The sequence below is a fragment of the Podarcis cretensis genome, assembly GCF_951804945.1.
Source record: "Podarcis cretensis genome assembly, chromosome: 8".
Taxonomy (NCBI): domain Eukaryota; kingdom Metazoa; phylum Chordata; class Lepidosauria; order Squamata; family Lacertidae; genus Podarcis; species Podarcis cretensis.
Window position 1 is genome coordinate 7,238,538 of NC_137177.1, and position 26,948 is coordinate 7,265,485.

At 46.9% G+C, this 26,948-nt stretch overlaps 1 protein-coding gene across 1 annotated transcript in view; it reads right to left on the reverse strand.

Moving 5' to 3' along the window:
- The window catches only part of SARS2 (seryl-tRNA synthetase 2, mitochondrial), a 38,833-nt gene extending 12,646 nt beyond the window's left edge, over positions 1 to 26,187 (reverse strand). Inside the window, exons 1-9 of the mRNA XM_079985574.1 lie at positions 25,904 to 26,187; positions 25,190 to 25,285; positions 24,298 to 24,327; positions 22,338 to 22,478; positions 14,800 to 14,854; positions 14,586 to 14,649; positions 7,339 to 7,444; positions 4,295 to 4,342; positions 1,969 to 2,077 (exon numbers count right to left, since the gene is read on the reverse strand). Coding sequence (XP_079841700.1) covers positions 1,969 to 2,077; positions 4,295 to 4,342; positions 7,339 to 7,444; positions 14,586 to 14,649; positions 14,800 to 14,854; positions 22,338 to 22,478; positions 24,298 to 24,327; positions 25,190 to 25,285; positions 25,904 to 26,170 — 916 coding nt within the window. The 5' untranslated portion in view covers positions 26,171 to 26,187. The remainder of the gene's footprint in view (positions 1 to 1,968; positions 2,078 to 4,294; positions 4,343 to 7,338; positions 7,445 to 14,585; positions 14,650 to 14,799; positions 14,855 to 22,337; positions 22,479 to 24,297; positions 24,328 to 25,189; positions 25,286 to 25,903) is intronic.
- Positions 26,188 to 26,948: the final 761 nt, after the last annotated feature.

Consider the following 26,948-nt stretch of genomic DNA (forward strand, 5'->3'; position numbering starts at 1 on the left):
CTTATCCGCTAAGCCGCTAATAGCGCTAATCTGCTAAGGCGTCAATGGGCTTGCTTCGCAAGACGAAAAAACCGCTAGACGAAGAGACTCGCGGAACGGATTCTTTTCGTCTTGCGAGGCACCACTGTACCATTCAGTATTCCCATATTGCATCCATCTAAACTTATTTACACTGCTGAATTTATCTTAATGCTGCCAGTGTTTTCAGCTGTACACAATTATTTCCCATATCTTCAGTAAACGTTTTCCAATCTTCTTTAAACTTCTGTTCTTCTTGGGCTCTTATTCTATATGTTAAGTCTGCAAGCTGTGCATATCCTGTTAACTTAAGTTGCCATTCTTCTTTGGTTGGGACCTCGCTCGTTTTCCATTTTTGGACTAATGAAACATGGGCCACAGTAGTAACATACCTAAATAACCTTTTTTGACACCTGGGAATTTCAGTCTGGATTATCCCCAAAAGGAAGGACTCTGGGGTTTTGTGGGGAAGTACTTTTAAAGAAAAAAAATTCCTTCCAGTAGCACCTTAAAGACCAACTAAGTTAGTTCTAGGTATGAGCTTTCGTGTGCATGCACACTTCTTCAGATACACTGAAACAGAAGTCACCAGACCCTTCTATATAGTGAGAAGGTGGGGAGGGGTATTACTCAGAAGGGTGGTGGGATTGGGTGATAGGCAGATAGCTGTGATGAGCCTGTTGACGACTCTTAACGACTGCAATAGGTCTTACAGGAAAAAGCAAGGGGTGAGAAGGTGAAAAATGGCTTTGTCATGTATAATGAGATAAGAATCCAATGTCTTTGTTCAGACCAGGTCTCTCCATGGTTTTAAGTTTGGTAATAAGTTGCAATTCAGCAGCTTCTCTTTCCAGTCTATTCCTTTGTAATAGAACAGCTACTTTGAGATCTTGTATAGAATGTCCTGGGAGATTGAAGTGTTCTCCTACTGGTTTCTCTGTCTTGTGATTCCTGATGTCTTGTGATTCCTGCTGACTTCTGTTTCAGTGTATCTGAAGAAGTGTGCATGCACACGAAAGCTCACACCTAGAACTAACTTAGTTGGTCTTTAAGGTGCTACTGGAAGGAATTTTTTTTCTTTTATTTTGTTTTGACTATGGCAGACCAACACGACTACCTATCTGTAACTACTTTTATAGAGTGAGGAGGAATTAAAGAATCTTTTAATGAGGGTGAAAGAGGAGAGCACAAAATATGGTCTGAAGCTCAACATCAAAAAAACAAAGATCATGGCCACTGGTCCCATCACCTCCTGGCAAATAGAAGGGGAAGAAATGGAGGCAGTGAGAGATTTTACTTTCTTGGGCTCCATGATCACTGCAGATAGTGACAGCAGCCACGAAATTAAAAGACACCTGCTTCTTGGGAGGAAAGCAATGACAAACCTAGATAGCATCTTAAAAAGCAGAGACATCACCTTGCCAACAAAGGTCCGTATAGTTAAAGCTATGGTTTCCCCAGTAGTGATGTATGGAAGTGAGAGCTGGACCATAAAGAAGGCTGACTGCCAAAGGATTTATCCTTTTGAATTATGGTGCTGGAGGAGACTCTTGAGAGTCCCATGGACTGCAAGAAGATCAAACCTCTCCATTCTGAAGGAAATCAGCCCTGAGTGCTCACTGGAAGGACAGATCCTGAAGCTGAGGCTCCAATACTTTGGCCACCTCATGAGAAGACTCCCTGGAAAAGATGGTGGGAAAGATGGAGGGCACAAGGAGAAGGGGACGAGAGAGGACGAGATGGTGGGACAATGTTCTTGAAGCTACCAGCATGAGTTTGACCAAACTGTGGGAGGCAGTGGAAGACAGGAGTGCCTGGCGTGCTCTGGTCCAGGGGGTTACGAAGAGTCGGACACGACTAAACGACTAAACAACAACTTTAATTATGGATCATTTCCCAATACTCTTTTACCCTTTTACAAGTCCACAGAGTTCCACCCTTTTGCCATACCTGCAATGCCAACCTCGGACGTGCCTGCCAGGCTCAGGTCTTCAAAGCGAGAAGGGTCTATGTTGTACAGGAGAGAAGAGCTGGCTTCTGGGGGCATGCCACAACCTTCCTGGGAAGCAAGAGGAGAGAGGTGTGACACAGGTGGGTGGGTGGGTGAGTCTACAGGGCTCCCATCAGGTCCAGCCAGCATGCCCAGTGGTCAGAGATGATAGCAGCTGTAATCCAGCAACAACGGGAAGGTGCCAGGTTGAAAGCTGAGGCCTGCTTGCAGTGGGCATCACCTAAAAACACAGCTCAGTAAAAGGTATTTCTTAAGGGAGATGCTCAGAGCTTGGTCAGAAAACTAGCTCTAAAATGCTCTGTTCTCAAGAGTGGATACCGAGGGGATATTTTGACGTTTCTAATTAGTTGCAGGTCCCTTCTGGACTCTTATTCAGAAGAGGAGTCTCCTCCGTCTCCAGACAAGCAAGAAGAAACTGTAGTTCAATGGTGAATTCTGGACACAGTGGAGACGCCAAAGATTTGGATCACCATCAAAGATGCAGGAGGAAAAGATTAATAATAGCACCGACTAAGGGGAGGATGGAAGTCCAGGAGATTCCTTGGAATCTTGTTTTTTATGATCTGTGTTTGATATACAGCGGTACCTTGGTTCCTGAACGGCTTAGTTGTCTAACAAATCGGCTCCCAAATGCCGCAAAACCAGAAGCGAGCGTTCCGGTTTGTGAACATTTTTCGGAAGCCAAATGTCTTCCGCGGCTTCCGATTGAGGGCAGGAAGCTCCCGCAGCTAATCGGAAGCCACACCTTGGTTTTTGAAGGGTTTCAGGAGTTCAACGGACTCCTGGAATGGATTAAGCTTGAGAACTAAGGTACCACACCACTGTATGACTGTAAAATTTTGATCTGAAAAACCAAATAAACGAGAGAGAGAGAGAAGGAACTACATCCGTTGCTCCACCCACTTTTGCCTCTGGCACCACCCACCACTATTGTGTGGCCCTCGGAAGACTGCTCAGAAGGGTATGTGGCCTCCAGGCTAAAAAGGGCCATGTGCCAACCCCTGTCTTCAGAGGGCAACCAGACTAGGGCTTTGTGAGCAACACTGTGTTGAAAATAGTCTCGGTCCAGTATACCTGAAGGAGCGTCTCCACCACCATCACTCTGCCCGGACACTGAGGTCCAGCTCCGAGGGCCTTCTGGCGGTTTCCTCATTGCGAGAAGCAAAGCTACAGGGAACCAGGCAGAGGGCCTTCTCGGTGGTGGCGCCCGCCCTGTGGAACGCCCTCCCATCAGATGCCAAAGAGGAAAACAACTTCCAGACTTTTGGAAGACATCTGAAGGCAGCCCTGTTTAGGATAGCTTTTAATGTTTAATAAAGGTGAAGGTAAAGGGACCCCTGACCATTAGGTCCGGTCGTGACCGATTCTGGGGTTACGGCGCTCATCTCGCTTTCTTGGCCGAGGGAGCCGTCATACAGCTTCCGGGTCATGTGGCCAGCATGACTAAGCCGCTTCTGGTGAACCAGAACAGTGCACGGAAACTCCGTTTACCTTCTTGCCGGAGTGGTACCTATTTATCTACTTGCACTTTGATGTGCTTTCGAACTGCTAGGTTGGCAGGAGCAGGGACTGAGCAACGGGAGCTCACCCCGTCGCGAGGATTTGAACCGCCGACCTTCTGATCGGCAAGCCCTAGGCTCAGTGGTTTAACCCACAGCACCACCTGCGTCCCTTAATGTTTAATAGGTTACTGTATTTTAGTGTTCTGTTGGAAGCCGCCCAGAGTGGCTGGGGAAACCCAGCCAGATGGGCGGGGTATAAATAAATTATTATTATTATTATTGTTGTTATTATTATTATTATTATTATTATTATTATTATTATTATTATTATTGTGTGCCACAAGAACCACACACACAGTGGGGGTGCCAGAGAGGACGCTCTGGAAGCTCAGAGGCAGAGCTTCTGCTTTCCATACAGAAGGCTCCAGTAGCATCTCAAGGTAGGGCTGGAAGACAAAACACACACACACACACACACACACACACACACACACACCCCAGTCTGAAATCCTGGAGCATGACTGCCAATCAGTGTAGACAATACTGAACTAGATGGACCAAAGATCTGCCTCCATATGAAGCAGGCTCTAAGGTTACCAGACATCCCCGTTTCCCAGGGACAGTCCCCGGATTAACAAATCAGTCCCCTGACAAAATCCTATCATTCCTACTGAAGTTGAAAAGTGTCCCCGGATTCACTGGAAAAAAATCCGGTAACCTTACCATGAATATTTTTTGTGGGGGGGGGGGGGAAGCTACTTACAAAGACGGCTCCTTTCAGCAGATCTGGAACAGTCATGGGAATAAAGCCCTGTAGGGGGAAAGGAAGAGGATGAAGAGCTGAATGCCTGGTTCTCACATATTCTGTCCTTGAACAGAGGAGTCATGCAAGAGATGTTTGGTCGGGATCTCCTTTCTTGCAACCTGAAGCCATTGGTTCAAGTTTTACTCTCCGGAGCAGGGGATAACAAGCTTGTTCCCTCTTCCATGTGACAGCCCTTGAGATATTTGAAGATGGCTATCCTATGCCCTCTCAGTCTTCTCCAGGCTAAACATACCCAGCTCCTTCAACCATTCCTCATCATGGAGGATGGATGGCGGCTAAAAGATTGAGGTTGAATCCTGACAAGACAGAAGTACTGTTTTGGGGGGACAGGAGGCGGGCTGGTGTGGGGGATTCCCTGGTCCTGAATGGGGTAACTGTGCCCCTGAAGGACCAGGTGCGCAGCCTGGGAGTCATTTTGGACTCACAGCTGTCCATGGAGGCACAGGTCAATTCTGTGTCCAGGGCAGCTGTTTACCAGCTCCATCTGGTACGTAGGCTGAGACCCTATCTGCCTGCGGACTGTCTCGCCAGAGTGGTGCATGCTCTGGTTATCTCCCGCTTGGACTACTGCAATGCGCTCTACGTGGGGCTACCTTTGAAGGTGACTCGGAAACTACAACTAATCCAGAATGTGGCAGCTAGACTGGTGACTGGGAGCGGCCGCCGAGACCATATAACACCGGTCTTGAAAGACCTACATTGGCTCCCAGTACGTTTCCGAGCACAATTCAAAGTGTTGGTGCTGACCTTTAAAGCCCTAAATGGCCTCGGTCCAGTATACCTGAAGGAGCGTCTCCTCCCCCATCGTTCTGCCCGGACACTGAGGTCCAGCGCCGAGGGCCTTCTGGCGGTTCCCTCACTGCGAGAGGTCAAGTTACAGGGAACCAGGCAGAGGGCCTTCTCGGTAGTGGTGCCCGCCCTGTGGAACGCCCTCCCACGAGATGCCAACGCGATAAACAACTACCTGACATTCAGAAGACATCTTAAGGCAGCTCTGTTCAGGGAAGTTTTTAACGTATGATATTACACTGCATTACACTGCTGACTTATGTTCAGCTTGTGGTCCACCAAAACCCCTAGATCCTTTTCACATGTTCAGCTAGAAAGCCATGTACAATACCTCTGCAGACAGATAATGCAGGCAGCTACGTGCATGCAGTAAAGGTAAAGGTAAAGGTAAAGGTAAAGGGACCCCTGACCATTAGGTCCAGTCGTGGACGGCTCTGGGGTTGCGGCACTCATCTCGCTTTATTGGCCGAGGGAGCCGGCGTACAGCTTCCGGGTCATGTGGCCAGCAGGACTAAGCCGCTTCTAGCGAACCAGAGCAGCGCACGGAAACGCCGTTTAGCTTCCCGCCAGAGCGGTACCTATTTATCTACTTGCACTTTGACATGCTTTCGAACTGCTAGGTGGGCAGGAGCAGGGACCGAGCAACGGGAGCTCACCCTGTGGCGGGGATTCAAACTCCCAACCATCTGATCGGCAAGTCCTAGGCTCTGTGGTTTAACCCACAGCGCCACCTGCGTCACGTGCATGCAGTAAATGGACACAAATATTAGTTATCCATGCCAAGCAGAACAAATGCTTAGTCAAGACAGGGCGCAATCTAACCACCGCGTAAGATTTGCGTAAGCAAATCAGGATAAATACAGTGGTACCTCAGGTTAAGAACTTAATTCATTCTGGAGGTCCGTTCTTAACCTGAAACCGTTCGTGCACTGGCTCCCGGTGGAATACAGGATCAGGTTTAAGGTGCTGGTTTTAACCTTTAAAACCCTATACGGCCTAGGACCCTCGTATTTATGGGACCACCTCTCCTGGTATGTCCCACAGAGGAACTTACGGTCTTCAAATAAAAACATCTTGAAGGTCCCAGGCCACAGGGAGGTTAGGCTGGCCTTGACCAGAGCCAGGGCTTTTTCAGCTGTGGCTCCGATCTGGTGGTACGCTCTGTCACAAGAGACTAGGGCCCTGCGGGACTTGACATCTTTCCGCAGGGCCTGCAAGACGGAGCTGTTCTGCCAGGCCTTTGGTCAGGGCACAGCCTGACTCCCTCCTTTGGCAATCTCAGCAGAGCTCTGGCCCAGTGGTTGCCATCAGTTTGATTTAATTTTATAATGAATGATTTTGGTATGTTGTACTGTTTTATTGTTGTTAGCCGCCCTGAGCCCGGCTTCGGCTGGGGAGGGCGGGATATAAATAAAAATTATTATTATTATTATTATTATTATTATTATTATTATTATTACCTGAAGCACCACTTTAGCGAATGGGGCTCCCGCTGCCACTGCACCATTTCTATTCTCATCCTGAAGCAGAGTTCTTAACTAGGTAATATTTCTGGGTTAGCGGAGTCTGTAACCTCAAGTGTATGTAACCTGAAGCATATGTAACCCGAGGTACCACTGTACTGTAAAGGCTGGGAGACCTGGCAGGCTGATTTGCAGTAAGTCCACACCTTTTTTTTAATGAAGCACTACAACCAATCACTCCGTCGCTTTTGAAGTCCTTCTTTGGCATCCCTGCAGCCAATCACCACCCCCACAAGCCCTCCTCTGGCCCAGGGGATCAGGACACTCTGCTCCACAGGGTAAAGGGACCCCTGACCATTAGGTCCAGTCATGACCGACCCTGGGATTGGGGTGCTCATCTCGCTTTATTGGCCGAGGGAGCCAGTGTACAGCTTCCGGGTCATGTGGCCAGCATGACTAAGCCGCTTCTGGCGAACCAGAGCAGCGCACGGAAACGCCGTTTACCTTCCCGCCGGAGCGGTACCTATTTATCTACTTGCACTTTGCTGCACTTTCGAACTGCTAGGTTGGCAGGAGCCGGGACCGAGCAACGGGAGCTCACCCCAATGTGGGGATTCGAACCGCCGACCTACTGATCGGCAAGCCCTAGGCTCTGTGGTTTAGACCACATCGCCACCCACATCCGCTCCACAGGGTACCCCCCCCCCAAAAAAAAAGACCGTTCGGTACCTTTTTCAGCAGCTTGTTGAAAGTGAACTGCACCAAGGCTTGCTGCAACATTGCTCCAGCCCCACGGAGGTAGAATGACCGGTAGCCCGAGATGTGGGACAGGCGCCTGTGGAACAGAGGGGAGGAAAGAAGAAGGCATTGAGGAGCTCCCCAGGGATGTGGGGCTTGATCTGCTCATGTGGGTCACCTTGCTTGGGGGAAGAAAAAGAAGAGTTTGGATTTGATATCCCGCTTTATCACTACCCTAAGGAGTCCCAAAGCGGCTAACATTCTCCTTTCCCTTCCTCCCCCACAACAAACACTCTGTGAGGTGAGTGGGGCTGAGAGACTTCAGAGAAGTGTGATTAGCCCAAGGTCACCCAGCAGCTGCATATGGAGGAGCGGAGATGTGAACCCGGTTCCCCAGATTACGAGTCCACCGCTCTTAACCACTACACCACACTGGCTCCTGGGAGGGAAGGCTGGGCTAGCTGGCCTTTTAAGCCAAGAGCTTCAGGAGTCACTAGCTACTCCCAGACTGTCACTATTATTTTTTTCCAATTATTTTTATTAGTTTTCCAAATTTATAACAAACTAATCCACAAACATAAAAACGTCAAAAAACAAACGAACATTTAGCCTAACTGTAATAATTCCCCTTTTGTTAACATAGTTGGGTGACTTCCTCAATTTCCCCCTGGCTGAGTTTCCACATACCGTATTTTTCGCTCTATAAGATGCACCAGACCACAAGACGCACCTAGTTTTTGGAGGAGGAAAACAAGAAAAAAAAATTCTGAATCCCAGAAGCCAGAACAGCAAGAGGGATCACTGCGCAGTGAAAGCAGCAATCCCTCTTGCTGTTCTGGCTTCTGGGATAGCTGCGCAGCCTGCAATCACTCTATAAGACGCACACACATTTCCCCTTACTTTTTCGGAGGGAAAAAGTGAGTCTTATAGAGCAAAAAATACGGTAAATCATTGTAACAGTTTTCCAAAACTATTTTCACATAAAATTTACTTGGTCGATTAACATCTTTCTTTCTTTTCATTTTAACTTTTACCATAGTATTCTACGACATCACATATTTAAATCCTAGGCCAATCTGATACTCGCAAGTAATTCTATTTTAAGTTATCAGACTGTCACTATTTTGCAGGGAGCCATTCCATCACCAGAAACTTAGGTTTGCGCAAACTGGACATGTCCACCACATGTCCAGAGATCAATGAATTTTGGGAGATGATTCATGAAGAGATTAAAAAACTGATAAAAGTATCATGTATCAAAAAGGCAGAAGCATATTTATTAGGAATCTGGAGTAAGGATATCCCCAAAGACAAAATCAACATCTTTCAACAACAACATTGGTAGAATATTGGTAGCCAGTCATTGGAAAGAAAATTATATCCCAACAAAAGGAGAATGGTTACGTAAACTATGTGAGTACCTGGAGTTAGCAAAACTGAAGGATTTAATAAGGCATAAATCAAAAATTAGAATTCAGAAACAATGGGAATGCTTAAATGAATATTTATACAAGTAGGGCTCAAATATGAAAGTTTGGTTGTGCCTAGACTAACTTTGTGAAGAATATAGAGAACATAAAGATTTGACTGATTATGAAAGAATCTAAGGAAGGGAAATGATTGAAGAACAGATGCGAAGGCGAGCAAGATAACTAAGATGTGTGGTGAATGCGGTGGAAGCCTTTTATAATATTTTAACTAAGATTCATCTATTATAATGTTTGAAGCATGAATTTGGGTTAGGGTTATATTATTGGTTATGAAAAGTATTTTCTTTTTCAGTTTGCATTTTGGAAAACATGTATATAGATGTGTTTACAGTGTTATGTAGGGATGCGGGTGGTGCTGTGGGTTAAACTGCAGAGCCTAGGGCTTGGCAATCAGAAGGTTGGCGGTTCGAATCCCCGCGACGGGGTGAGCTCCCGTTGCTCGGTCCCTGTTCCTGCCAACCTAGCAGTTTGAAAGCACGTCAAAGTGCAAGTAGATAAATAGGTACCACTCTGGCAGGAAGGTAAACGGTGTTTCCGTGCGCTGCTCTGGTTCGCCGGAAGCGGCTTAGTCATGCTGGCCACATGACCCGGAAGCTGTACGCCGGCTCCCTCGGCCAAGAAAGCGAGATGAGCGCCACAACCCCAGAGTCGGCCACGACTGGACCTAACTGTCAGGGGTCCATTTACCTTTACCTTACAGTGTTATGTATTTTTTTTGTTTCTTTTTCTTTTCTTGCAAAATTCAATAAAAATTAAAAAATTTTAAAAAAAGAAACTTAGGTTTGCGCAAACTGGATTAAAGAGCCCTGTTGCAACAAATGTCTCTTTGGAGCTCTTCCCTGGAGATACTGGGGATTGAACTCTCAGCTTGCAAGGCAGATGCTTGACCCTTGAACTGTGGTCCTTTCCCTGCCATGTTCCCAATATCCAGCTGCACCAAGGAAAACAACACTCTCCAGGAAACATGTCCCCACGGCCACGTTAAGAGTGCCAATTCCATGACGAACGCATTTAGTCAATGGCAGGCTTCCTTTCGTGACAGGAGAGGCTCTTAGCTTTGGCCCGAGGCTCAGAGGGAGCTTTGTGAAACAGATCATGGGGGTGGGTGGTGGGTGGGAAGCAGCCTGCTATTGGAAAAGGCCCTGGGGCCAAACAGCTCATCTCAAAGGCCACCCATCAAATATTCATCCCTTTGCAGGAAGGAGAAGGGCTTCCAATCAGCTAATGGGTGCCTGCAAATTCTGGAAATATCCACTCAGAGACCAAAGGCACCCTTTGTCCTGCCTGAATCATATTTAGCACCCTGTCCCTCCATCAGGGCATTAGGCAATTTATCTAAGTCTTGCTTGCTCACTCGCTCCTCTGCTTGCCTTCGCACAAACGCAATTCCTCCAACGCTTTTTCAGGGAGCTGATGGCTGCAACAATGGGGCAATTTATTCCAGGCCTCAGAGCCTGTTTATGTGGGGTTGTATCCAGCTAAATTGAAATACCATATTTTTCGCCCTATAGGGCTCACCGGCCCATAGGGCGCACCTAGTTTTCAGGGGGGGGAAATCAAGGAAAAAAATATGATTCCCCCCCCCCAGCTCTGGGATTCCCCCACCTCCTGCAAAAGCCCACAGGAGGGAGAAGGGACTGACTCGGCCAGTCAGTCCCTTCTCCCTCCTTGGGGAAAAGCCCCCAAGAGCAGTGCGCTCTTTAAAGGCTATGTGGCTCCTGCGGGCTTTTCGACCCAGACTGTGGGGCTGGCGGTGGGGGGAAGCGCTGCTTTCTCCCACTGCCAGCCTCCAAACCAGGTCGGAGAGTAGCGGGAAGGTGTCGCGCGCCTTCCCGCTGCCCCCCAATCCTCTGGGGCTGGCGATGGGGGGAAGCGCTGCTTTCCCCCACCGCCAACCTCAAAGAGCAGACCCTCCTGGCTTCAGCGAAAGCAACGCGAAGCCTCCGGAGCGCACATTTCCCCTTCATTTTTGGAGGGGAAAAAGTGCGTCCTATAGGGCGAAAAATACGGTACTTTATTGTCACTTGTACAACTTGTATGCAGTGAGATTACACGAGCACCCTTCACTCAGTGCTCTTAGTCTTAATTCCCCTTGTTTACTGACGCACACCCACCAAACCCGAAAGTCAGTTGTTATCTTTTCATTCAACAGCCTAACAGCCCACGGACAGAAGCTGTTCTTTACCCTGTTGGTGCGACTAATCATGCTTCTATATCTTCTGCCTGAGGGCAGGAGATCAAGAAAGTGCCGGCCAGGGTGTGAATCATCCCTGAGAATTTTCCTCACTCTCCTGAGGCAACGTTCTTCTGCTATTTCATCCAGTGGATTCACGGGACAGCCCATAATATCTTGTGCTGTATTCACCACCCTCTGTAGGCACTTCCTATCAGTTGATGTCAAACCAGCGTACCACACCGTGATGCAGTATGAAAGGACACTTTCTATTGTTGACCGGTAGAAGGAGATCATCAAATGTTGATTGACCTCATTCTTCCGCAATACTCTTGAGGAGATGGAGTCTCTGTTGGGCTTTCTTAACCACCTGGGTTGTATTTATTTTCCAAGTAAGGTCTTCACGGAGATAAACTCCTAGGAATTTAAAGGAAGAGACTCTCTCCACACAGCCCTCCCCGGTGTACAGCGGGGCTAGTTCTCCTCTCTTCCTCCGAAAGTCCAACACCATCTCCTTTGTCTTGCTGATATTAAGGTGCAAGTTGTTCCCTAGGGAGCATGTAGATATTTTTTATATTTTAAAGAGCCAGAGTTCAGTGGCAGGGTGTCTGCCCTGCAAGCAGAAAGTTCCAGGTTCAATCAGGGGCAGACCTTGGTAATATGGCGCCCTGTGCAAGGCCAAAATTTGATGCACCCCTCCCAACAACTTTGGGCCATAGGTGTCAACTTACAGATTTGAAAATAAGGGACCAGCAGCCTTGAAAATAAGGGCTCAGCAGCCAAAATAAGGGATTTTCCCAGCACAGGTATGTTCAACTTCTGAGCCCCTCCGAGCCAAAGGCAGAAAGCCCAGCCAGCAGCCAAACGAAGCCTCAAGTGGTGGTTCCCACAGCGCAGCAACCCGGCAAAGGGGATGCAGCAAGGAAAACCACCGTCACTTCTCCGCTGGGAAGCGCTGAGCAAAGGCGAGTCCCCAGGCAACGCGGCCGATTTGATCGGCACAAGGCATGCAAGCTCCACCCCCCAGTCATTCTCAGACTCCTTATTGGGTGAGCAACACAGCCAAGCAACACAGTTGGAGCCTCCCTCCTCCCTGGCCGGCAGGGAGGGAGGGAGAGGAGCTGCTTCCTTTGAAACCCGGGAAATTTAAGGGACATCATCAATAAGGGACAGCAGCGGGACACGACGCTGGGATAAGGGACTTTCCTGCCAAATAAGGGACGGTTGACAGCTATGCTTTGGGCACATTACTGGGATTCCAGTGTATGCGCACGCACACTTTAGAAATTTCGCTCAACACACACAAACAGAGAGAGAAGGGCAAACAATATGGTAGATGGCAGGGCTCTCGGAGGAGGAGGAGGAACTTATATAATTGAGAAACATATGATCTGCGTATGTGTTTGCAAATTACGGGGCAACTCTGAAACTGTCATTTCCCCTTTACATTGCAAGTCAGTCACTTCTGGGTCAGCACTGTCAAAATAGACAGGAAGCAGGCCTAGGACCCTCGTACCTACGGGACCGCCTCTCCTGGTATGCCCTGCGGAGGACCTTAAGGTCCACAAATGACAACATTTTGGAAGTCCCGAGCCTCAAGGAGGTTAGATTGGTCTCAACCAGGGCCAGGGCCTTTTCAGCACTGGCCCCGATGTTGTGGAACGCTCTGTCACAAGAGACTAGGGCCCTGCGGGACTTGACATCTTTCCGCAGGGCCTGCAAGATGGAGCTGTTCTGCCTGGCCTTTGGTTTGGACTCAGCCTGACCCTTACGTTTCCCTCCCCTTATGGTCTTGATTTATCAGCTACTTTAAAATGAGGCTGCATTTTAGGAAATGTAAAGAACATGAAGGAACATTCTTTCACCTCTGGTGGACCTGCCCTAAAGTGAAGGCCTTCTGGGAAATGATATATAATGAGCTGAAGAAGGTATTTAGGTATACCTTTACTAAGAAACCAGAGGCCTTCCTTCTGGGTATTGTCGGCCAGAAGGTGTTAAAGAAGGACCGAACATTTTTTATGTATGCAACAACGGCAGCAAGGATACTCATCGCTAAGAATTGGAAAACTCAAGATCTACCCACACTGGAAGAGTGGCAGATGCAGCTGATGGACTATATGCACCTGGCCGAGATGACTGGCAGGATCCGAGACCTGGGAGAAGAGAGGATTGAGGAGGACTGGGGGAAATTTAAGACTTATTTACAGAAATACTGTAATTTGGTTGAATGCTAAGAAGGATGCTAGATCATAAATAACTGCCTACCATTGAATTAGATTTGATCTTGATGATAAGTGAGAAATAAGGAAAATATAATTTTTTTTTTTGGGAGAATTGTTAGACTCTATCTAAATGAGCGGAGATAAATATTGTAAACAAGTGGGTAATTTGCTTGGAAAAAATTTTCTGCAACGATGTAAGTGGGAGCAGGAGATGTGAGGGAGTCCAAAGAAGAGACGAAACTATGTTATGATATAAGTAATTTTTATTTATGCATTTGTATTTAAAAATCTTAATAAATATGAAATTAAAAAAAATAAAAAATAAAATGAGGCTGCATTTTAAACTGCATTTTAACCTGTGTTTTAAATTGGTGTTTTCTTTCTTTCTTTTACTGTTTTTACTGTTATTTTACTGGTGTTAGCCGCCCTGAGCCCGGCTCTGGCCGGGGAGGGTGGGGTATGAATACAATTTATTATTATTATTATTAAGCAGATCTCCGAGGCGACAGATTAGAGACATTTCCAGTTCTACCTTTCCCAGATACCACTGGGATTGAACCTGACACCTTCCGCATGCTAGGCAGATCATCTACCACTGAGCCATGAACTTCTCCCTAGGAAGAGGGAGCTGCCTAGAGAATATTAGTGGCACTGACTAAGGGAAGAAGGGGGAAACTTAATTTTTCCAGACTCTATTGAAAGTACCATATTTTTCACTCTATAGGACGCACTTTTTCACCTCCAAAAATTGAGGGAAAATGTGTGTGCGTCCTATGGAGCGAATGCAGGCTCCTTGGCTTCAGCAATAGCAATGCTAAGCCTCCGAAGCGCAGAGGGAGCGCTCCGACTCCTCTCGCTCTCCAGGCTTCAGGGATAGCCGTGCACAGCCCCTCCGGCAGGGAGAGGCTGCACGTGGTTATGGCTTCTTTAGCCCTGCGCAGTTTCTCCCGGCAGGGAGAGGTTGCGCGGGGCTAAAAAGGAAGCCAAAACAGCGAGCGGGATGGATCCCGCTGGCTGCCTTGGCTTGTGTCTTAGCCGCACGCAACCCCTCAGGAAGGGAGGGGTTGCGCACAGCCTGTACGCTGCTCTTTGGGGCTGGGGGGGGGGAATAAGATTTCCCCCCTTGATTCCTCCCCCCCTTAAAACTAGGTGCGCCCTATGGTCCGGTGCGCCCTATGGAGTGGAAAATACGGTAAACGGCACTCTCTCATTCTCTACCAGCAAGTGGAGCTGTTGCTTCATTTCTCTGTGCTTGAAAGGGATTCAGGACTGTCTCCTTTTTTCCCAAATGGTCCCTTTTAAGCAGAAAGCCTTGCATGGGAAGGGACGAGACCGCCAATTTCTCATACACACCTTTGCCTTATGATATCCAGGTCTTCTCCAATTTCCAGGTGCCCTTTCGCCTTGAAGTCAAATGCTGTTTAAAAAAAGAAAAGAAAAACACAGGGGGATATGAAGATTAAACCAGGAATAAGGAAGAATTTAACAGATCCAGGTATTTTTAAAAGCGCTGCCTGGAAAGAACCAAGTAACCCCCCTAGTGGTGATGAAAGGAATTCTTTCTCACCTGGCTTTTCACCAACAACCTCCAACACCCGTGCTTGGCTCTCATCTCCAATTGGCTGGGGAAAGGAAGAGGTCAGAGGTTAAAGGCATGGAAGCGTCAGAGGCATTTCTGCTCCCTATTATTTACTTATTATCCATTTTCTAGCCGACCTTTTCCTCCTAGGAGCTCAAGGTGGTGCCCAGAGCTCCTTTCCTCCCTGTTTTATTCTCACACAACAACCCTGTGAGGTAGGTTAGGCTCCTAAGGTTTTTTCCCTCCCCAGAGAGCTTCATGGCCCAGGTAAGGATTTGAACCCCGGTCTCCCAGGTCCTGTGGGACGCGGGTGGCGCTGTGGGTTAAACCACCGAGCCTAGGACTTGCCAATCAGAAGGTCGGCAGTTCGAATCCCCGCCACGGGGTGAGCTCCCGTTGCTCGGTCCCTGCTCCTGCCAACCTAGCAGTTCAAAAGCACCTCAAAGTGCAAGTAGATAAATAGGTACCACTCCGGCAAGAAGGTAAACGGAGTTTCCATGCGCTGCTCTGGTTCGCCAGAAGCAGCGTAGTCATGCTGGCCACATGACCCGGAAGCTGTACGCCGGCTCCCTCGGCCAATAAAGCGAGATGAAGAAGAAGAAGAAGAGGAGTTTGGATTTGATATCCTGCTTTATCACTACCCTAGGGAGTCTCAAAGCGGCTAACATTCTCCTTTCCCTTCCTCTCCCACAACAAACACTCTGTGAGATGCGCGCCACAACCCCAGAGTCGGCCACGACTGGACCTAATGGTCAGGGGTCCCTTTCCCTTTCCTTTTTCCCTCCCAGGTCCTAGTCTGACTCTAACCGTTACACCACACTAGCTCTGAGGAGCTAACCACCAGAGTCTTTTACATGGAACGGTTACTGGTTTCAGGCAAAGGAGCTTGAAGGGGCCATCAGTTGGTTAGAGCCTGGTGCTGATAATGCCAAGGTTGCTGGTTTGTTTTTCCATAAAATTGATAAGGAAACTACACCGAAGGAACTATCTGCTAAACAACCCACTAACCCCTTAAGCAACACCATCATGAGACCAAAGGGTCCTAAAAGGGTTCCAACTATGCCCACTCAGGCGGAAGACTGCATCAGAGAGCAAGAAAACCATCTCTCTGAATTACTACTTGAACACTCTACCACATTAGACCTAGTGGCTAAAACCGTGGACTATATCTTTAAATATATAAGAGAAATCAAAGGCTCCTTAGAGAAGATTGTATCCTTTGTATCCCCAAAAGCTAATGTCAGACCCGTAGATGCTTCACCGGAGGATAGGGCCGAACCAACACCCAGAGCACCTGTCCTACTGCACTCAACTTCGCAGACTGGCTCCAAACTTGAAAATGAACAAACTATGGAAGAACTACACACCATATCTTCCTATAATCTTTCACTGCAAGCCACTAGACTCTGTTTAATTATCCTCCCCTTCAAAGGTCAGGTTGTTAACTGGTCGTCCACACATGTTGCAAGAAGACATCTAGCTGAACTTTTGGGCGTAAATCCTCTTTCCATCGATCTGAAATCCACTGTCCACATTTACAGCAAGCCACACATGCAGAGGATACTGCTCACCTTCGAATCTAAAAAGTTTCCAACCCATATGATGTCCCTACGAAGCTCCCTGACTAACTATGGAATTTTTATTACAAGAGTTTTTATCAACACTAAGATTTGCCCTCTTCTACCCTACTCTCCAGCTAAAAGGAAAGCAATTAAAAATGGGGGCACCCAATCTATTACGAGCTCTACAGCTCCACCCTCAGACTTAATTAGTTGGACAGAGACCCCCACTCCCCTCCTATCAAAGGCTACTCATCTAGAGAATTCGATGGAGCAGGAGTTACTTGTTTCTTTCTCCCATCTGCCAAAAGCCGAACAAACAGAGATAACGGACAGACTAGATGAGTTATTACTCTATCTTCGCAACTCTGAAGACCTAGCGCCCACAAATGAGGCAAATACTCCACCTAAATTGGAGCGAAAAATGGGATATGAAACTCCTCAGGTCACGTCAGAGCACACACCCCTACTCTGCCCAGCTGAAATCCACGCTGAAATCTCTGTGGCGCCCCTAATCACATTACCGGAGACTTCACCACCCAATGGATGCATCTTCCACGACTCCGGGAAAGTCATTGATGCTATTGAAGAGACAAAATGACTCTCACCTCTATTATTATCCTGGAACGTTGCTGGATGGCAATCGAAAACAATGGACAAAGACATTCTAACCTACATATCACAGTTCAAGATCATCCTACTTCAAGAAACCTGGATGCAAAATCCTTTTGAACTACACAATTATTTTGCTTTCCACTCTTGTGCCTCAATCGGCACAAAAGGCGGAAGACCGGCGGGTGGTCTGAGCACCTTCGTATCGACAGACCTAGGAACCTCCCCTACCCAATTGAAAATCGATAAAAAATGGATTTTGGCTGTTAAAATATTCTCTACCCACTTTAAGATCATATGCATCAATGTTTATATCCACCCACTTATGAAACAAACTGATCTTAAAAACATCTGGAACGAACTGGAAGAGTGCATTCTCCTAGTCTCAAATAAGTTTCCCTCTGCCTCCTTAATTATTGGTGGGGACTTTAATGCAAGGTTAGGCCATTCAGACGAACAGCTAATCAACGAAAGTGTAATGGGTCCCCTAAATGCTAATGATGAACATTGGCCCCTATTTAGACGTCATTCACTTGACCCAGTTACCAACTTTGCTGGTACATGTCTTTTTCTAATGGCACTTAGATTAAACCTTGTTATTTTAAACGGCCTCTCCTCGGGAGACTGCCCTGGCCAATTTACTTATTGGTCAGGTTTAAGGCATTCCGTTATTGACTACATTCTTGTCTCCCAAGAACTCTTTGATGAACATATTGAATTTACTGTAGATATAAGAACCGAAAGTGACCATTTACCCCTAAATCTTAAAAGGACTGAATTTTGGGAACCCTCTAGATGTGGGCTCGCCCCACAGACACCTGCTCCTAATGTTTTACAACAAATAGGCAGATCCAGAATCAAATGGTCCCCTTATGTTAATAACAACTTTAGCATTTGGACACAATCAATGGAAGGTCAACTCCTCTGGGCTCATCTGACCTCCAACAATATTGAAAAGACCTCCCCAATTGACCATTATAATACACTAATCCGAAAACTCCAACCGTTATTGTCAAGACTCAGGAGATCTAGCCACAATGAATTCCCTACCAACAAGAAATGGTTTGACCGTGAATGCATCCAGGCAAAACTTATACTCAGGGAATGCTTTAAGGTCTTCCAGCAAAATCCTAACCCTACTACTAAATTAGAGTTACAACTTAAAAAAAAGAACTACAAAGAGTTACTAAAAACCAAAAAAAGAACCGCAGACTCTCTCATCTGGCAGGCCCTCATAAAAGCATCAATAGAAAAAGACAATACCAGCTTCTGGAAAATTATCTCCAGTCAAACCAAAGCGCCTAACGAGGGCACAATAATCCCTGCAAATTCATGGGAAGAGCACTATAAAGTGCTGTTCAGGGAACATCGACCTCCTGCGCTACTTAACATCCCTTTAGATAATGATACACCATGGCCCCCAACATCTGAAACTGAAATCACTTCGTTAATTCTACAATTGAAATCTGGCAAAGCCCCAGGAAGTGATTTCATTGTTGCTGAACTTCTGAAAGCGCAAATAAACTGGTGGGCCCCGGTTCTTGCAAATCTATTCTCATATATAGATAAGACAACCGAAATCCCTAAAGATTGGGGACTGGCTATAATTGTTCCTATATTTAAAAAAGGCAACCCCTCTGATCCATCTAATTATAGACCAATTAGTCTTCTGAATGTGATCTGCAAACTTTATACAAAACACCTATGCCTAAAATTGTGTGAATGGTTAGACCATAATGATTTGCTAGAAATTGAACAAGCAGGATTTACACCTGGACGTTCCACCATTGATCACTGCTTAGTGTTAGATTATTTTGTTTATAAGTATGTGAAACATTGGAAAAAGTCATTGTATGCGGCCTTTGTGGACCTAAAGGCAGCATTTGATTCTGTATCCAGGGGTAGGCTCTGGGCCAAATTGGCCAATATGGGTATTAACAGAAGGTTATTACTTCTGATGATTAAGCTTCATGAGAACAATACCCTCCAGATAAGAGTCGCACAGGACGGCAGACTCTCTAGAGAAATCCCAGTCCAAAGAGGAGTCAGACAAGGATGTCTATTAGCCCCATTTTTATTTAACATCTATGTTAACTCCCTGATCACATGTTGCCATGAAATCGAAACCCACCCCCCCGTGTTCTCTAACGGCAGAAAAGTACCAGTTTTAATGTATGCGGATGACGCTGTTCTTCTCTCTCAAACCAAAGTGGGCTTGAAACGTGCCTTAGGAAAGTTTAGTGACCAATGTAACACTGAGCTGTTAACAATTAACTTTGCCAAAACCAAAATTGTACATTTTAACCGCTCCTTCAGGAAAGATAATTGGAGCGTAAAGGGAAACGCCATTGAACAGACTAAGATCTTCCAATACTTAGGCATTACTTTCTCTTATAATGCCAAATTGTCAACACACCTGACCACATCAGCTATATCAGCAGGAAGAAGTGCAAATGCCATCCTTAGATTATTCAGAAGGAAAGGAGCTGGCTTCCTCCCGATGGCCCTTAAAGTTTTCCAGGCAAAATCATTAGCCCAACTTCTGTATGGCTCTCAAATTAGCCTTTCTGCCAACCTTAAAACTCTTGAAACAGTACAATCAAAATTCTTAAGATCATTATTTGCTACCCCAAAGTGTACACCTAATGCAGTCTTAAGGCAAGAGGCAGGACTGCCCAGAGTGGAATTAAAAGTCTGGGAGCAAGCAATATCCCTCTGGCTGAAAATCCATTACAATCCTAAGGCACTGTTACCTTACTTCCTGGCCGCAGTTCCATATCCTCCTTGGCTTATGCAAATAACTAACAAGATCAAACAAATTGGCCTAAACCCTGAAAATCTTCTTAATGGAACTCTGAACAAGGCAAAAGTAATTATCACTCAGAGACTTTACGATGTCGAATTACAACAAGAAGACGCCCTACTCCCAGAGACGTATAGATGTTTAAAAGCTTGGCCTAATTTTGCAGCTGCCCCTTACTTAACTAACATCACTAATGAAGCTTATAGATGGGCTTTCTCCAGAGCCCGCTTTGAGACAATGCCCTCAGCAGTGCTGTACGGCAAATTTACGCGGGTACCAATGCATGAGCGTCTCTGCCCCTGTATGTCTAATAAGGTAGAATCTGTCACTCACATCCTTCTATTTTGCAAATTTTATAGTGAAGAACGAGCTCAACTTATTTTGCCGCTTTTATCAAAATTTATACCCCTACAACATTATTTGGAATCCTCCCCCGAAATTCTACGAAAATACCTTCTGGAAGATTCCTCAAGCTTAATATCATATGAGGTGGCCAAATTTTGCACTTTAGCAATCAGGAAGCGTAAATCTCTTTTGTTGAATGGCACACTGCGAAGTTCCCTTGTGTAATTTTTTTATTTTTTATTTTTTTATGTTGTTGTTGATTTCCTTTTGTTTGATCTTGTGGTGTTCTGTGTCGCTGGCTTTTGCCGCAATAAAACTAACTGGTATAACTGGTTGCTGGTTTGATCCCCGTAAGGGAAAGCTGCGTATTCCTGCATGGAAGAGGGGGGTTGGACTAGATGACCCCCAGGGTCCCTTCCAACTCTATAATTCTATGCTTCTATGAAGCTTCCATGGGCAGGGGTACGTCAAAAGGCTTGGTGCCCATGCCCCCACAACCCTCTCTTCCTGCACACATATTGCCACGACCACAGGACTATATACAACCACAATCCAGTATACCTGAAGGAGCGTCTCCACCCCCATCGTTCTGCCCAGATTCTGAGGTCCAGCTCTGAGGGCCTTCTCGTGGTTCCCTCACTGCGAGAAGCAAAGCTACAGGGAAGCAGGCAGAGGGCCTTCTCGGTGGTGGCACCCGCCCTGTGGAACGCCCTCCCACCAGGAGGCTCATCACAGCTATCTGCCAATCACCCATTCCCACCACCCTTCTGAGTAATACCCCTCCCCACCTTCTCACTATATAGAAGGGTCTGGTGACTTCTGTTTCAGTGTATCTGAAGAAGTGTGCATGCACACGAAAGCTCATACCTAGAACTAACTTAGTTGGTCTTTAAGGTGCTACTGGAAGGAATATTTTTTCTTTTATTTTGTTTTGACTAATGTTTGACGCATTACTGTATTTTAATATTTTGTTGGAAGCCACCCAGAGTGGCTGGGGAAGCCCAGCCAGATGGGCGGGGTATAAATTATAAATTATTATTATTATTATTATTATTACTACTACTACTACTACTACTACTATTCAGTTTACCGTTGCTGGGTGCCACACCACCCGCTCTTCATTTATTTTTATTTTATTGAATTTATTGAATTCATATACAACTCTATACCCATGGGTCTCAGGGTGGTTCACAGAATAAAATCCAGATATCAAACCACAAAATACGTAATAAAAATAAAAACAACAACCCAATGGCCGCCTCCCCCCAAAAACCACATTTTAAAAAGGCATAGGATGCAAATCAGACCAACCACAGGCTTGTATAGAAAGGAATGCTTTTGCCTGGCGCCTAAAAGTGTATAATGAACTTCCCTGGAGAGAGCATTCCACAGATGGGGAGCCACTGCAGAGAAGGCCCCGTTCTCGTGCTGCCACCCTCTGGAGCTCTCGTCTATGGGGCACACAAAGGAGGAGGAGACACATGCTCTTCCCCCAGGGAATATTCTCCAGCAGCTCCTTGTTGGAGTACTGGGTGGGCATAGCCTGAAGCCTCACACAAGCTCCTTCCCAGCACCTCCTCTCGATTGGGCACTGGCCAGTCACTCAGCCACAACTATCAGGTGAAAGGTGACTAGGGAAACTCACGAAGGTGCGAACTGTTCTGTGTGCACCCCCATCCACAAGCAAGGGAAGGAATGGAGTACAGTGGTGCCTCGTAAGACGAAAAGAATCCGTTCCGCGAGTCTCTTCGTCTAGCGGTCTTTTCGTCTTGCGAAGCAAGCCCATTGACGGCTTAGCGGATTAGCGCTATTAGCGGTTTAGTGGCTTATCGGATAAATGGCTTAGAAAAAGGGGGGGAGGAAAAAAAACCCCGCAGGAACTCGCAAGACATTTCCGTCTTGCGAAGCAAGCCCATAGGAAATTTGTTTTGCGAAGCACCTCCAAAACGGAAAATTCTTTCGTCTAGCGAGTTTTCCGTCTTGCGAGGCATTCGTCTTGCGGGGCACCACTGTAAAATGCTACTGCATTATCCAAGCATCCCCCTTCTTTTTATCTGCAGAAGAACCCTTGGCTGCATATATCCTTGACCCGGGAAGTCTACTCAGCTGGAGAGCACTGCAGGGCCTTCCTGGCAGTGGCCCCCAGTCATGCTCAATTTGAGTCCCCGAGTGTTCTAGGTTGCTCCTCTCGCATCAGACTCTTTTACCACATCTGGATGGGTCCTGTTGGGCAGCCTGAGGGCGCGCAGGTAGTATTTCTCATCCAGCTCCTGCTCCTGCTGGCGCAAAGCATTGAGACGAAGGCGGAGCTCCCTTCCCTGCTTCCGCAACGCATTGTAGGCAGGGTGCTAAAAGGAAAGGAGAGGAGGAGAAGGATGCTGTCAGACCCAAGCAGGGAGGGAATAAGAAGCAGGGTATTTATTGCTATTTGGATCCCAGTTCCGGTCTTTCAACAGCAATGAGAAAAGGAAGGAAATACATGTTAACAGGGAACCCCCTCAAGAGAATTTGGCGTGATTCTTCAAGAGGCTTTGATTTTAGTGATTCTAAAAAGCTTCCAGGCCAACCGGACAGGAAAAGCCCTTTGCCTCATTTCCACGTGGGCAAAAGAGGTTCCAAATGCAGTTCCAAACACAAGTGATAATAATAAAAATAAATTTTATTTATACCCCGCCCTCCCCAGCCAAGACCGGGCTCAGGGTGGCTAACACCAGGCATAAAAACAATTGATTAAAATACAACATTAAAATGCAGCCTCATTTCAGTAGAAACTCAAATCAAAAACTTTTGGGGGATGAAAACGTCAAATCTTCACCAAGGCCAACTACAGTGGCGCCTCTCAAGACGAAAAGAATCCGTTCTGCGAGTCTCTTCGTCTTGCGGTTTTTTCGTCTTGCGAAGCAACCCTATTAGCGGCTTAGCAGATTAGCGCTATTACCGGCTTAGCGGCTTAGAAAAAGGGGGGGGGAGCGAAAAAAAATCGCAAGACTCGCAAGACCTTTTCGTCTTGCGAAGCAAGCCCACAGAGAAATTCGTCTTGCGAAGCACCTCGAAAAACGGAAAACCCTTTCGTCTAGCGGGTTTTTCGTCTTGCAAGGCATTCGTCTTGCGGGGCACCACTGTATCCAGACTGGTCCTACGTGGGCCAGAAAAAAGCCAGGGAAGTCCCCAAATAGGAGTTCCATCACAGAAGGAAAAAGGAAAGAGGGGGAGGGGATCAAGTTGATTCCAAGCCAAAGGCCAGGCGGAACAACTCTGTCTTACAGGCCCTGCGGAAAGAAATCAGATCCTGCAGGGCCCTGGTCTCATGAGGCAGAGCGTTCCACCAGGCGGGAGCAAGTGTTGAAAAGGCCCTGGCTCTGGTCGAAGCCAATCTAACTTCCTTAGGGCCTGGGACCACTAAGGTGTTGCTATTTATGGACCTTGTGGCTCTCCGTGGGGCATACCGGGAGAGGCGGTCCCATAGGTGGAAGACTTCTAGGCCGTGAAGTGGTCCCAAACACAGACTTCAAGCCTACGAAAGAGTTCTCAGATTTGGCTAACGTGTCACAACGGTTCTGCTCCAATTTAGAGTTCAGAAGTTGTACGCTTCTATTTAAGATCGGTGCACACAGTTGCTTTGTTGGTTTGCTTCCTGCTCAAGTTTGAGAGGTGAGAAAAAGGCGCTACAAAATGGGGGAAAACACAGTTTGAAGCCAACATTGGAAGCAAGATTGGGGCTTGCTTAAATTCCATCAAAGCTGTCTGTGCAGGAATTTTGCCATGCCTTGGGGATTTATATTATGTATTGGAAAATGGAATTGCTCAACTGGTATTCAGGTTATACTGTCTCTGGCCGTGGAACTGAAACACAGCCGCCATGGGTAGGAAACAATAAATGGGTTGGAAGCTTGGTCAGTGTTTACACCAGTGCAGTCATTTCTCTTGCACCGTTGTTAGCTCCCCAAAAAAGGAAAGTAAAATTCTCAAATACTAGAAGGAATATGGCACAGACCTGACAAGATTATACGAGCCAAAAGTTTGGGAGAGAGTTGTCAAATCTGTAGGCAAAGAAATGCCAGAAGTGATTCTTCTCCCTTTGTCATACCAAAAAGCACTTGCTCTCTGTTTTAAAGCTACAGATGTTAAATTGTTAAAGTAGCAGGAAAAGAAAAAGAACTTTCTTACCGACTGAAAAGTACTTCTGTCTTGGCTTTTCTGGAAAGGGAAGATGAAAGAGCGAGTTAGAATTATTCTCAAGATAGGTAAAGGTAAAGGGACCCCTGACCATTAGGTCCAGTCATGACCGACTCTGGGGTTGCGGCACTCATCTCGCTTTATAGGCCGAGGGAGCCGGTGTACTGCTTCCGGGTCATGTGGCCAGCATGACTAAGCCGCTTCTGGCGAACCAGAGCAGCGCACGGAAACGCCGTTTACCTTCCCGCCAGAGCGGTACCTATTTATCTACTTGCACTTTGACGTGCTTTTGAACTGCTAGGTTGGCAGGAGATTCTCAAGATACATATACACATATTCTCTCTCTCTCTCTCCCCGCCCCCAAATTTCTGGCTGTAACACAACAAGAAAGGAAACACAAAACCAGAATTTGTGGTAGGCAGCCGTGAGCATCCGGCTTTTCCTTCCTCCTCTTTTATTTATTGAAACATATCTTCTACAGTGGTTCTGAGTTGTTCCATAGGTAAAGGGACCCCTGACCATTAAGTCCAGTCGTGACCGACTCTGGGGCTGTGGCGCTCATCTCGCTCTATAGGCCGAGGGAGCCGGTGTACAGCTTCCGGGTCATGTGGCCAGCATGACTAAGCCGCTTCTGGCGAACCAGAGCAGCGCACGGAAACGCCGTTTACCTTCCCGCCGGAGCTGTACCTATTTATCTACTTTGACGTGCTTTCAAACTGCAAGGTTGGCAGGAACAGGGACCGAGGAACAGGAGCTCACCCTGTCGCGGGGATTCGAACTGCTGACCTTCTGATCAGCAAGCCCTAGGCTCTGTGGTTCAGACCACAGCGCCACCCGCGTCCTTTTTAGTTGCTCCATAATAGTTGCTATAATGTGGACTCACCACAATATTCCCCACTTCTTCAGCCACCTTCTCTTTCTCAGCTTCAAGTACTGCAATTTCTTCTTGCACCTCGACTAATCTCTGCCAAGTGGCAACCTAGTAGGCATCAGGAAAAAAGAACAAAAATAGGATACAGCCTAACAGCAGTTTAATTAGATTATTCAAAAACAGATTGTATGCACAGAAGAAGGTAGTACTGGAAGTGGAGAGTGAAAAACAATGGAAGGAAAATGTATGGAGCTTCAGTTACGTTAAGCTGCTAATGCAAGAACCTGGAAACAGTTCCCTTGACACCCAGATGCTTGAGAGCATAGAACCGTTTACCTTTTACCCTGGGCATGGCTTCACAGCCTTTATTTAGACACTCATGACCAGGCTGTTACTAATCTTGACAGCCAGGTGGAACCTGAAACTTGAATGAATCATTTTTAAAGCCGGGGCAAAGCGGCTTGCATACACAATGTTAGCCACCTAAGAGGGCGGCTATAATAATAATAATAATAATAATAATAATATTTATTTATACCCCGCCCTCCCCGGCCAGGGCCGGGCTCAGGGCGGCTAACATCAATAAAATTTCAGTAATAAACGCTAGCTGGTGAAGGCTGGGTTAAACTCCTGGCGCTTAAAGCACCTTCTGGGGCTAAGCCCTCAGGAGAGCGGGAGCAACAGCTCTTGCGCGCCCAGCCGAGCCCACCCACGGCCCGCGCTTACAATCTCGCGCAGGTCCCGCGGCCCGAGGGGCCCCTTGCGCGTCTCCAGCTCCCGCTCGGCCTCGCCCAGCTGCGCGCTCAGCGCCTCCAAGTTCAGCCGAGGGCGCGCCGTCCAGCCGCCCCGCGCGTGCTCGTACAGCCGGCTTCTCCCAGCAGCTGCCGCCGCCGGGCGGCCGCTCCGCGTCCTCGAGAACAACAGCGGAAGCCCCCGGCGCATAAACCGCGGGCGCAACCCCAGGCCCCGGCACAGCCTCATGGGCGCCGCCATGATGGTCGGTCATGTGACACGGGATCGCCGGCCAATGACAGAGCGCCTCCGTCGCCGGCGGACCAATCAGAGGCGCAGCTAGGCCCGCCCAAGCTCGATTTGGTTGCCATGGGGGAAGGTTAGGTTTCCCCTTTAAGGCAGGATTATAGAATGATAGAATATTAAAAGTTAGAAGGGACCCTGGGGTCATCTAGTCCAACCCCCTGCAGTTCAGGAATCTCAACTAAAGCCTATGCTTATTTTTATGTCATGTTCAAATAAAATTCGGAGACCAAAGTTTCAAACAAAAACAGTACATGGTGAATACTTGTTACACAGAAATTTTCCCAAGCAACTTGCAAAATTTAAGCACAAATAAAAAGGCACCATATATATTTTAAAAGAAACATTTACGCAGAAACATGCCCAATTCATTTTTTTAAAAAATACACGAAGCAACTCCCAATAACAAGCAAAAAGCCTCAGTATCACAAACATGAGCGGCAAACAACATCATTTGAATTTGTCAGAAGCCTTTGGAAAAATGTATGTTTTTAATTGGCGCCACAAAATGCAAAATTTATTATACTTTAAATACCTTTGAAATTCAGTAGGAAACCCTGATTCCGTTTTTTATTTCTTCAAGGTGTTTGTTTATCATGCAGCCAAAGGTTCAGGGCAGAAATAGAGACAACCCAAGCCAAAAGAGCAAAAAACATAATTCATTTTTTAATGACAAATGAAACCAGAAAAATCAACAAATTCAGATGCACAATATGCCTCCCAGAAGACTGAGCAA